Source organism: Macaca fascicularis, chromosome 12, assembly GCF_037993035.2.
Source record: "Macaca fascicularis isolate 582-1 chromosome 12, T2T-MFA8v1.1".
In the NCBI taxonomy this organism is placed as follows: domain Eukaryota; kingdom Metazoa; phylum Chordata; class Mammalia; order Primates; family Cercopithecidae; genus Macaca; species Macaca fascicularis.
Window position 1 is genome coordinate 82,265,343 of NC_088386.1, and position 13,317 is coordinate 82,278,659.

General features: G+C 39.9%; 1 protein-coding gene across 2 annotated transcripts in view; it reads left to right on the forward strand.

Moving 5' to 3' along the window:
* The first annotated feature begins 10,624 nt into the window (after nucleotides 1–10,624).
* Nucleotides 10,625–13,317, forward strand: part of FAM171B (family with sequence similarity 171 member B) — a 71,645-nt gene continuing 68,952 nt past the window's right edge. For both annotated transcript variants that reach the window (XM_005573676.4, XM_045367359.2), the window contains exon 1: nucleotides 10,625–10,965. In XM_005573676.4, the coding sequence (XP_005573733.2) occupies nucleotides 10,737–10,965 (229 nt within the window). In that variant the 5' untranslated portion in view covers nucleotides 10,625–10,736. The remainder of the gene's footprint in view (nucleotides 10,966–13,317) is intronic.

Genomic DNA, 13,317 nt, shown 5'->3' on the forward strand with positions numbered 1-13,317 from the left:
CTTTTGTGTATGGGGTTTATCCTTTCTGTGATGTGTTTTTGTTTTTTAATTACATGAGCTAGCAATTATGAGATAAAAGGATGACCTCAGAGAGGTAACTTTCTCTAAAACTTCAAGTCTTGAATGTCAATTATTTGAGGAAAAGAAACACAAAAAGAGCCAAATGTACCACATTAAAAGCCATCCTTAGAAAGGCAAATATGTATCTGCCTGAAATACAAGAATTATTTTATTTCTAAACAAACATTTCTAAATTCATTATGCTAACATTTATTATTTTTACATTATCAGAATCCTTTTAAAATGCACGTTTACATCTTTCTTTTATAATTTTTAATTATAGTGTATATATGCCATTGCATATATGCAATTGCAGTATACATATGCAATTCTAGTATGAAAATACCTATTTTCATAAATGAAAAGTACCAAGAAGAAAATTAAGTTTTGAGATGCTTGGGAAATTACACTGAAGTAGCATAATACACCACCATAAATTCCTATGGAAATGAAATAAGAGTATTGCCAGCATCCAGAAGCCCCCTTCTGTCTCTTTCTAATCATATCTCACCCCTGCCCTGCAAAAGTAACCACTGTCCTTGCTTCTAACATTATATGCTTGGTTAGATGTGACAGTTCCCCTGGACCAGCAAGTCATAACTACCCCTATCCTGACCACTATACTTGATATTTTGGCTGTAATTAAGATGTAAAATGTACAGCACCTACACATGGAAGTATTTTGAGTGTGAGAATTAGAAAATGGGCAGAGCCTTTCTGTCCTGCCTGACTTACTAGTTGCTCTTAAGGATCAAATGAGATAACACAAATGAAATGATTTTATTTTTTTGAGATGGGTTCTTACCATGTTGTCCAGGCTGGTCTCAAACTCCTGAGCTCAAGTGATCCACCTGCCTTGGCCTCCCAGAGTTTTGGGATTACAGGTGTGAGCCACCACATCCTGCCTGAAATCATTTTGAAAACTGTTCAAACCACTTGAGTTCAAAGCTCTTCCCAGTCACTTGCAAGTTTACCCTCTGTGGGAGTATCTTGGTCCACAGAGGGTCAATTTGTGGGGATTTTGTGAAAATGCCAGAAAAGGGGTTATCAAAGGCATATGTTAAGTGCTTATCCAGTAAGTCTCGTCCATCATTCACTTGATTGGTCCAAGAAGAAAATTTTGAACCATGGAATTCTCTTTTCCCAGATTAATTTTAAACATTCTTTGAACCTTATCATGGTGATAAATCATTAATGAAGAAAGCCATTATAGAGAGTTGTATTAGTCTGTTTCACACTGCTATAAAGAACTGCCTGAAACTGGGTAATTTATAAAGGAGAGAGGTTTAATTGACTCACAGTTCAGCATGGCTGGGGAGGCCTCCAGAAACATAATCATGGCTAAAGGCAAAGGGGAAACAAGGCACCTTCTTCACAAGGCAGCGTGAAGGAGAATGAATGCAGGAGGAACTACCAAACACTTATAAACCATTGGATCTCGTGAGAACTCACTATTAAGAGAACAGCATGGGGGAAACTGCCCCCCTGATTCAATTACCTCCATCTGGTCTCTTCCTTGACATGTGGGGATTATGGGAATTACAATTTGAGACGAGATTTTGGGTGGGGACACAGCCAAACCATATGAAGAAACATTTTTGAACAGGCCTGAAATATGATAAAATTCAACCACCAGCAGCCATGTTGGCAAAAAGTGACAGAACTGTATGCATTTTAGAAAGAGAAATTATACTACTTATTTCTAGGAAGTAGCTTTCTTTGTTTTTTGCTTTGGTGATATGTCTATTTATTATGAATAATTTATATCATAACAGCTAATATTATAGACACTATATTGATACCCATTTTACTGATTTGAAAATCAGCTCAGAGAGTGATTAAGCTCTCACACTAGCATGTGGTAGAGATTTATGCCCCCGGGTTGTTCTTTCTTAATGTGTTCTACAGTAGTGTCTTTCCTTGCACAAACCACCTAGACCCTCCATACCTTTTTATTATACCCTTTATAATAGACATCATGATATCTACCTCATTATGTAGCGTTATCTTTGGAAATATTAAATATATGCAAAGTAATTACATATATTAGTATATTAACATATTAGAAGATAGAATGATGGCTGGCAATATTTTCATACTACTGCCAAAAAGAGGTGATAAGGGCTTAAATAAACCAGGCTAGTAACAATTGGGAATAGAAAGGAGACATTTAGGATAATGTATGATGTAGAATCCATAGGTTTCTGGGTTAGGTGATTGGCTGGACTAAGAATTGAGACAGGAAATAGGAGCAAAGGGGCAGAGATTTAGGGAAGAGCAGAGAGTTTAGGAGCGGAAAAGGTACATTACATTTGAGGTACTTATGGCATATCTAGATGGAAATTTCCAGCAGGTTCTTGTAAACATAAGCCTTGGTATTCAGGAGAAAGATCAAAGCCAGAGAAATAATATAGGTATTAGTAGAAGTTAATGGATGAGATTGGATGAGACGGTTCAGGAGAAATGTGTAAAGTAAGGAGACAGGAAGAAGGCAGTGCACTGAATTTTTACATTTAAAAGGAGGATGGGATGGCCAGGAGCCGCGAGGATTGGCTATAGAAGTAAAAAGAAAGTCGAGAAAGACTGTGACACAAGACCATAGGGAAATGAAGTAAGATGAATGAAGAAGAGTAGGTTATTGGTGACCTTACAGAGAGCCATTTCAGTGGCGTGGTCAAGCACTAAACCCAGATTCCAGTGGGTCAAGCAATGGATAGGCATTATGCTTGGCTTGGCTTAGAAAGGAAGAGAAAGGGCTGTAGTTTGAGGTGAAAGCAAAAGTAGGAAAGTTCATTTTACAGATGGAAAATACTTGAGCAGTTTTATACATTAAGGGACAAAATAAATTTTAAATGAAATGATGCGGATAAGGAAAGGAAAGCAGATCTAGAACATATTGGGAGAAGGAGGGTCAGAATTAGCATCAAGAGATGAGGTAGAACAATCCCAGGGAGCATTTGGGATCAGGAGCAAAATCACAAGTTGAAAACAGTGGCCTGATGTTTTGTTTGGCCTCAAAGTATTTTAAAAATAAATGAACTAGTTGGCACCATTAATGTATTATGAATACCCCAAAGACAGATATTCTGAATTCTAAGAGCTGCAGTATTCTTGAGGATAGGAGCCTGTGTTCTTGCTTGGATACAACGTTGGAACCGAGCAAGGTCTGCACTAAGATGGTCAAGCAATTTTGGGGTTAGCATAAATCCTAGAGAGACTTCTGTTTATTTCATGAGACTAAGTTCTCATTACTCATTTGCCTAGCCATTGTAGGAATTTGAGTTTGTAACTCCTGATGAAGAGCCTGCTGAAATCATGAATGGGTCAGAATTACCTGCTGAGTTTACCATACCAAACACTCTTTGGCTAGGTTATACCCCAAATACCCTTTGCATTTGTTCAGTCTGTTACTTGTACGTAAGCTAGATCTAAAAACAAGGCAACCAGCTGGGCACAGCGGCTCATGTCTGTAATCTTGACATTTTGGGAGGCCAAGGTAGGAGGTTTGCTTGAGGCCAGGGGTTCTAGACCAGTCTGGGCAAGACAGACCCCCCCATCTCTACAAAAAAATTTTTTTTTAATTAAAAACTTTCTTGTAAACAAAGCAACTTGATGACAGGTATCATAATACTTTGATATGCTTGATTAGAAAAAAAGATTATAAATAATTTTAGTGACCAAGAACAGAACCATAGGCATTTAAAGTTTAATAGAGGTTTCTAATTTCAATAATGGCAGGATAGCTTTGTCAGGTAACAATGATAAATTAATTCTGAACAAAATACAGTGGAAAACAATCCTTTGAAGACATTGAAGTTACTGAAAGCAGGCAGAAATTGAAGGGGATTTAACTGTTAAAGAAGGCAGCTACACTTTCCCCTGAAGTTATTCCCTATGGTGCGGATAGAATACAACAGAAAGCTGTCTTTCTTTCCTGGAATGATGAGACTGCCACTATGGCTAGAAATTGAGGAGAAAATTCCACGAAAGGAAGCAGCCACAGCGTGGGAGGTGGGAAATATTTCCCTCAAATCCTTGGCTGAACCCAGCACTGAGTGAGGCTATAAGGGGCCCAGAGGAAAACAACAGAGGGAGAGCTGAAAGAACAGGGCAGTTATACCAGCTACTACTATCCACTGCACGAGAAACAAGAGATGGAAGTTCAAGTCTTACTCAGTTACAGGGCTTGGAAAAACCTGTCTTTCCAATGAAACCCCATTGGATCTATGCCTTAGGAATAAGTAGTACATCCAAAGATTAATTAATTCACCCTAGGATGAAGGGCAAAGCCAAAACAGGCCCACCCTACCAAATCATAAAACCAAGCTTCCCCAAGTTTATGATACACTTGTAATTTAACTGACTGCTGGTAAAGATTTACTTTCAGGGGAAGATGACACAACTTAGAGACTCTGCAATGTATCATTCACAATGTTGTGGAGGGGAGAAGGGTGGGGAAGAATGCGAAGAAATGGGAAAATGTGAGAAAATATAACCCAGAGTTTTGAGAAAAATCAGTCAATAGAAACAGACCCACAAACAATTTAGCAGACATGACTTTAATTTTGTTATTTTTATATTTAAAAACATTTTATCTTTCAGTTTGTTTTTATTTCAATAGCTTTTGGTGTACAAGTGGTTTTTGGTTACATGGATGAATTGTAAAGTGGCAAGGTCTGAGATATGAGTGTACACATCACCCGAGCAGTGTACATCATACCCAATGTGTAGTTTGCTATCCCTCACTCCCTCTCACCCTCCCCACTTCTGAATCTCCAGGGTCCATTCTGTATGCCTTTGTGTACCCATAGCTGACATGACTTTAAATAACTATGATGAAAATCCTCAAAAGTCTATAGGAAAACATGAATATTACGGATGAAGTGATGGGCATTTCAGGAAGGATTGGGAAACCAATTAAATACACTTGAATGAATATTTTAGGATTAAAAGTAATATCTGAAATCAGAAATCCATTGGAGGGGGGATCAAAATAGAGTGGGGTAGCATAGAATAAAAGATCAATGAATTTAGATCAACAGAATTTATCCAAACTGAAGCACAGAGCAGAAAAAAAAGAAAAAATAATTAATAGCCTCAATGACTCATGGTACAACCTAACTAGGTGGAAAAACAGTCTCAGAGAAAGAATGGGGCAGACAAATTATTTGAAGTCAAAAATTCCAAATTTGATTTAAAAAATAGCAACCTACAATTCTGGAAGCTCAGTGAACCCTAAACTTTTAGGCACATCAAGGTCAAACTCCTAAAAGTCATAAGTTAGAAGAAGTTTGACTCCACCCCTTAATGTTAACAATGCCCAGAGAATTCATTACTTGGCCAAGGCAGTTACTAGCAGGATTGGGACTAATGCTTACACATTCAAATTCCTGGTCCAGGATGCTTTTTGCTGTGCAACATTACCTAGATTACTAAACATAGCTCATAAAATAGAATTGCTGTTATCTAGTGAATACGTTGCAATGCCTGAATATCAATTGGTGCAACAACAATATTTTTCCAAGTAACGTTTTATTCACTCTCTAAAGTGTTCTGACTTTCCTAGAAAGTTACTTGGCTATGGTCCCTTTCATACCATTTCCTTGTCAACCCCATTTTCCTGAAGCATGACAAATATGTAATCAGTTTTAATAAAAGTAGTATTTAGGTTTCGACTTTGGTCATTACATAGCAATTTACCTTCACAGTATTTAAAAATGCCTACTTTGTTTCAAAGTAATTAATCTCAAAGTTATTTTACTTCCTTTCTCAGATATTAGGTGTTAAAATGGAGTCTTTAGGGGTTACTTTTTAGTTAATCCTGTATTCAGAATATTAATTAGTTACCACTAAGTTATTCAAAAAGTGTCAACTGATCTACATTATTATTAGTAGTTTTCAATTTGGAGAATTATGCTCTTCACCAGAGTAATAGAAATTATTTTCGATCTTGTGTATGGTACATGGTAAATTTTTCATAGAAAATTCTGGTGGCTTATACTTTTTTTCATCTTTGAACAATGCAGATAAAGTTGTTTTTGAGATTATAAGTGACATAAACATCTTTAAAATTCAGGGATATTATCACCTCTTCTGGAGACAAATCAGTAATTTTGAATTTTTCAGTATACTTTAGTGAGGAAACAAAAAGGAAAAAAAGTATTAAATAAGTAAATTTCCTATTTTGTAATACCAATTTTGACTTTCTGACTTGCACCTTGACTATTAAACCAGAACCAACCACTTCACCACCATGTGGTGCTAAATTACCAGCACAAACTGAACCAGAAAGGTCTTCTCTCAATCATTCCACAAGTATTTAATGATTCCCAACAAACAGAGATGACATACTAGTAATTAATTTTACTTTATTTCCAATGGACAGCCCTAGCCTTTCAAGGGAACCCTAAAGCAGCTGCAGTATAGCAGTGATTCAATGACAGAACTGAGAATCTGGTTTATTTACCATACAGAAATAATCCCATCTTCTCACTTTTAATTCTCCAAATCCAGCTCTTCTCCCTACCAATTCTCTATCCTCTCCTAGTTGCATGCAGTCTTGTCACTGGATAAACTTCATTACTTTATCATGTATTGAATGATAAATTAGTTTTACATTGCTGACAAATCCTTTTAAGGCACTTTGGATTTTAAAGTCCAACTATGTGTAAGGTAACATATTCACAGCTTCTATGAATTACCTCATGTACATCTTTGGGGGGTATTTTTATGTCTACTGAAATGAGGTCAATTGTCCCATAGAACTGATATTTATGGTTTATTTTTAATAAACATAGAAATTGACCCTACCAGTCTTAAAACTTGAAAAATTTACATTTGTGTTATCTGAGTTCCTTTCTCAGGAAAGCACCAGCAGGCCTCCCAGAGAGTATCAAGGAACTGAAACGTAACAGATCATGGCATCCGGACAATGAGATCTCAGACCTCTTACTTGTCATAATTGCCTAACCAACCACCTGCTTCCTGTTGACCATCTTCTCTTCCTTATTCTTCCCTAATCCCCATTTTCCAACACATAGTTCCATTTCTTCCCTGCTATATAACCCTTAATTTTAGTCTAGTTTTTGAGGAACTGCCAAATTGTTTTCCACAGCAGCTGCACCAGTTTACATTTCCACCAGCAATGTGTGAGGGTTCCAATTTCTCCACATCCTTGCCAACACGTGTTTTCCATTAAAAAAAATTATAGCCATCCTAATGAGTGTAAAGTTGTATTTCATTGTGATTGATTTGCATTTTCCTAATGACTGTTGATGTTCAGCATTTTTTCATGTGCTTATTGGCCATTTTTATAGCTTCTTTGAAAATAATGACTATTCAAGTCCTTGGCCCATTTTAAATATTGTTGTGTTCTTTGTTATTTTGCAACTTAACATAGAATGAACATAGAATAACTTGGCACTCTGATTGTGTGGCAAGGGTCTTTGAGAACTTCCACTTAAACTAAACCTGCAAATTATAGTGGTGTATCATAATTGTGGTTTATGACTTCCGACTCTAGGATGTGGTTGAATACTCAAAGAAAAATTCTTGGCCCTACATCAAAAGATTCGTGAACGAATATATATTTATTTATCTCGGGTAAAATAGGTGGTTTAAGATATATTTAGGATGTATTGACTTTGGTCTCTTGATTAATGTTTTTCATTTGCCAAGTACTAGCCCCAATTGCATCGGATAATATGGCTTTTTATATTGCACAGAAATTAAGCATAAACTACACAAATAATGAAGCACTTAAAAACCATTTAAATACTCTTGATTGACAACACTTATCTCTTGAAACAGTCCATAGTAGTGAAAGAGTTGAGGTCCACCCTCTACTGGGGTCCATGACCCACTGGCTTTGCCTCCAGAAGATCTGCTTCTACTATATTAAAAATAACTTGGCTACCCCAAGGCAGGATGACAGAAATCCTGGCAGCATTCCTTTCCTTCTCATCCACCAGTCAGGTTTTTGGAGCCATTTCCATTTTCTCCTTTCTTCTCTCCAGGAGCAGAGGTAACTTGGAAGAGATTGCAATAAAAACAGCTTGATGAGACTAATGGAAGCTTGCTGCCTTCAGCTCTGGAGCCCCTCTCCCAAGGGCTCCTGCCTCACACAGACCAGGGAAATAAAGTCCTGATGGAAGAATGATGCTTAGTGTGAGTGGCCTCACTTTAGTGTCTATTTTCCCCAAAATTATGTGGTCCACATACCATATTTTTGTTTAAAAATCACTAAAAAAGCAATACAAACTCACAGCAGAAGTCTCAAACGGTGCAGAAAGGTAAAGTCACATACTGTAAATGTAGCCTCTGGCAAGACACGGAGCCTCTCTGATCTCCGGTGTTTCCATTTGCTAAATAGGATAATGAGAGCTAATTTGTAGAGATGATCCGAAGATATAATGAGATAATATATGCAAAATGCCTATTGTTATTTTATTTATGGTTATTGTGTCAGTCCATTTTCTTTATGTCAGCCCAGTGACATAAAGAAAAGCGGTTTACTTTGGGTCAGTTCTGCTGGCTGTACGATGGAACTGTGGTGCCGGCACCTGCTCTGGTGAGACCTTAGGAAGCTTACAATCATGGTGGATGGTGAAAGGGAGCCAGAGTGTCACATGATAGGAGAGGGAGCAAGCGAGAGAGAGAAGGGAGTTGCCACACATTTAAACAACCAGATCTCTTGTGAGCTCATAGCAGGAACTCAGTCATTACCATGAGGAGCGCACCAAGCCATTCATGCGGAATTCTCTCCTATGAACCAAAGACCTCCCACTAGGCCCCACCTCCACCGTTGGAGGTCACATTTCAATATGAAATTTGGAAGGGACAAAATATCTAAACCATTAGTTATATATACACTATTTTCATCTGCTTAACCAAAAAATACTTTTCCAGTACTGAGAAGTTTGTTGTTTTCCAGCATATTGAAAACACTGGGAGGGACAAGGTAAGAATGATGAGGGTGGAAAAGGACAATGAACGACCATGGTAAATGGGGTGATGTCACAGCAGATGACATTTATATTGCACTATGAGATGTCCCACAGGTACTCCAAATACAAAGAGACCACAACTGAACAAGCCAGGGCTCATTACTCTAGGCCAGTTAACGTTGATAAGGTCATAAGCAGCCACTTAAGATCTCAATTTGTCAATTTAGGTGTTCACGCTAGGCACATCTCCTCCTCTTCCCAATTAACCGTATCTGTTTATTGTAGTCTTATATACTGTGTCTCCTACTCTTTTCCTTTTCAGTTTCAATGACCTTTGGCATCTCCTCATGGGTTTTGGCAAACACCTCTAAACTGGCATCTTCTCTTCCAATTTATCCCCCCTTTAATCCATCTGCCATACTGAGAGCAAAGTGATTCTTCTAAAATGCACAACTGGTAGCAAGTTTCTTCCCTGATTAATTTCTTTCATTATCATCTACAGTGTAAATTTCAATTTCTGTATACAGCATCTAAGTTTATTCCAGAGGTTAACAAATGTTAAGTCCTTAAGCTCGCAGTAAGTACTACAGAAATCCTTGTTATTACTATTATTTTTTAATGACCTGGTCTCCACTCGGCTCTTCAATCTAAAACACTGTCATTCTTCCATTAGAATAATTGTTCACACTTTTCCAAGCCCACTGTGCTTACACACCTCTGGGTTTCACACACACACACTTCCACATTCCTGATTTCTCCCGTGTGGAAGTCTTACTCTTTTTTATATTCTACCTCCCCTGGTGTTTCATAGCCCCTACATACACGAGATATTTTCTTCCAATTCTAAGACCTCTGGACTTGTAATGCTTTTCTGTTTGTAGCACCACATTGGGTTCTAATTTGTTTCTGTGTTCCTCTCCCCTAATAGATGATGAGCTCCTGGAATGCAGGGATTGTATTTTACTTATTCCAAACACCTGAGGAAATGCTGGCACATGGTAAGCAACTAGTATTTAGTAAGTTTTTTTTTTTTTTTTTTTTTTTAACAAATGAAAAGGGTAGGCTAGAATTAGACAAAATGTAATTAAGAATATTTTATGATATGGAAAGAAATTCCCACTAGGGTAGAGAAAAGAAGTTTAGTCAAAATCTGGCGCGCTGCAGTTTAACTTCTAGCTAACCAGTGATGGCGGTGATGCAGCAAAGCCTATTTGGTTGAGATCCTGGCCTTTTGCTCCGTTGGTGCCACGTTATGTGCTGGATGGGAGTAATCAATATACCACCTTCTCTGCTACTTTGGGCTCAGGTGGAGGGAATTTTATTCCACTCTCTGCAAATCTTCCCCGTGCCTCAGTGGGAAGTGGAGACTGAGCGTCTACCAGCTCCCAGAAGGCCTCCCCTTTCTGTTTCCCCTACGGCCCTCCACCCGGGCTGCAGCCCCAGCATTCGCGTCTTCTCGGAGCAGCCCGGCCCCAAGTGGCTGCGGGGCGCGGGGCCGCGGGCCTGGGCTCGCCCCTCCCCGCGCGTCACATGCGCAAGGATGCAAACTCCCCTTCCCTCCTCCTCCGCCCCCTCCGCCTCCCGGGCCTCTTCCTCCTCCCGGTGAGGGAGTGCTTGGCAGACTGCGCGAGGGGGAGCGAGCGAGCGGGCGCTGCCGGGAGCCCGCAGCCCTGGCGCCCGCCGCCGCCCGGAGCCCCGCAATATGCCGCCGCGGCCCTCTGGCTCTCGGCCATGGCGAGGCTCTGCCGGCGTGTCCCTTGCACCCTGCTTCTCGGCCTGGCAGCGGTGCTGCTGAAGGCGCGGCTGGTCCCCGCGGCCGCCCGAGCGGAACTCAGCCGCTCCGACCTCAGCCTCATTCAACAGCAGCAGCAGCAGCAGCAGCAACAGCAAAAGCAGCTGGAGGAGGCTGAGGAGGAGAGGCCAGAGGTGCCTGGGGCGACGTCCACCTTGACGGTTCCAGGTAGGTCCTGGCTGCCCAGCCCGGCGTTTCAGTCTTGGCCGGCGATCTCTTAGGGCCTCGCCGGCTTCTTCGCCCCTTCCCTAGCCATTCCCATCCTCGTTCCTGTCACCATCCCTCCCGATCTCTCGCCCCAGACTGGCTACACAGCCTTTGGTCCCTTGATCTGGTGTAGGGAATCTGCTCTTCGGGTAATGAGCTTTCTGGGCAGCTCAGAGCACTGCAGTGGGTTGGAGAGGGGTCGGGAAGGCTGGGGGTGGGTGACTGCCTGGATTGATTTTCTTTTCCCTCCCTTCTGCCTGAATTCTACCCTCCGCCGTGGGAATGACTGCACACACACACACACACACACACACACACACACACACACACACACACACACAGGTTCTTAAATCCCTTAAGCATTTTGTTCTCTATCCTTTTCTCTCCTAGAGATTGAGAAATCTTGCCATGGACACCCACACATCCCTTTTCACCATTTCTCCATGCCTGCTATATTTAAATTTAGCCATGAAGAGAGAAATCTTGATTTTTTTATTTATTTCTCTTTCTCCTTACCCCAGGAAGGGTTTAAGGGTTCATCTTATTGCAAAGAATGCTTTTAGTACAATAAGATGAAGCAAAACAAAATAGGAGTTTGTAATTGAAGGAAAGGGAAAAGGAGAGGGGGATTCATATGGTGAAGTCTGGAGTGGTATTAGTACAGCAAAAGCCTATCCCTGGAGAGGGAAATCTCCTTACTTGTCAGTAGAACTTAAATGAGGCAGATTCTTGACACTGTTCAATGAAAGTGCAGAAATACGGCTGTGGTATAGGTGGCTGTAACAGTTCTGCAGTTTCTCCCTCTTCCCCCATTACAGCTCCATCGGTAAGCAAATAGCTGGATTATCCATGTATATTGCATCTCCCTACCCCCCAACCCACTTCGCTTCCTGGCTGTAGATTCTGTCTGCTATTTGGAAAGAAAAAAAGCCTCCAATTTTCTGGCACGAGGGCTTAGATTTTGTGAAACCAAAGTGAATTTTATTATGACGTTTGTTTTTGTTTTAAAATCCTGCCTGATAACACTATATGAGTGCTGAAAATGAGATTTTAAAGAGTGGAATCAGCATCACGTTTTGTATTGCTTGCTCATCATCAAAAAGCAGTACACAGGCATGCCAGCTGCGATTCATGACACAGCCAGGATGATTTAATTTATCAGAGTGCTCTGAGCATAGGATGAAATCACCAAAGTGTGCAGGAAAGCATGTGTTTCTGACACCCTCTGAAACCAATTAGTAACACTCAAGTGTGGCTAAAAGTCTTGAAAGGTATAGTGTATGGTGGTTTTCCTACCCAGCTTTTAATAACTGAAAGTGATAACGTGGTTTGGGTGAGGCTACTGTTAGACATGCCATTCGCTGAACTTAAGGAAATTGGATATATCAGATTGATTGGCCTCATTAATAGAGATATTTCATAAATTCACTATGAAGCAGAAGTCTGGGAGAGTGTTGGTGGGTTTTATGGTTTGCAGTATATTTTTATTTCAATGTACCTTTCAGGAATATTAAATGAGTTTTGACTACTGTAATACATACATGTTGTGATTAGGGTTATGAATAACTGCAATAATATGAAACCTGAATCAAGCATGCAAATTAAAATGTTTGCTTTCTGATATTTGTGAGGGAATATTCTGAAAAAGATGATTGTCTGGGAAAGTAGCAGTTTTTGTTTTATTTACTTATTAGATTGAATAAAGGAACCACACTATTCAATAGATCAAACTAGAACCTGAAAAGTAACTTATGATGATTCTTCTTCCTCAAAAACTCTAATTACCCAAGCCAGTGGCAAACAAGGGAGCAATTCAATTGACTGCTGTTTTAGTTACTGGAATATTGAGTCTTATAATGCAACACAGCTTATAGACAAATGAAGTTAACATATTCCTTTGAATGCATTGTGATCTCTCCATTGAACTGGTCTTCCTATTTCAACCTTTGTTTTCCTACTGTCTGTTCTCCTCACACAGCTAGGGATCTTAAAAAAATAAAATAAAATAAATAGGATAATTTCTGCTCACAGTCCTCCAATGGCTTCCCATCTCTCTCATACTGGATGCCCAGATCGTGAAAATGGCCTACCAATGTCTAGATCCTTTGTATCCTCCTTTTCTCCCGTCTCCTTTAGCCCTTACCCTAACTCACTCCACTGTAGCCACACTAGTTCTATTTTCTTTAGCTTGCAAGTGGACCCAAGTGTGTGGCCTTTGCGCTTGCCATTTTCTCTGCCTGGAATTCTGGAACTTCACATTTTTCAGATTTGCTCAAGTGTCTCAGTAACTGAGAGACCTTTTCCTGACCAGGT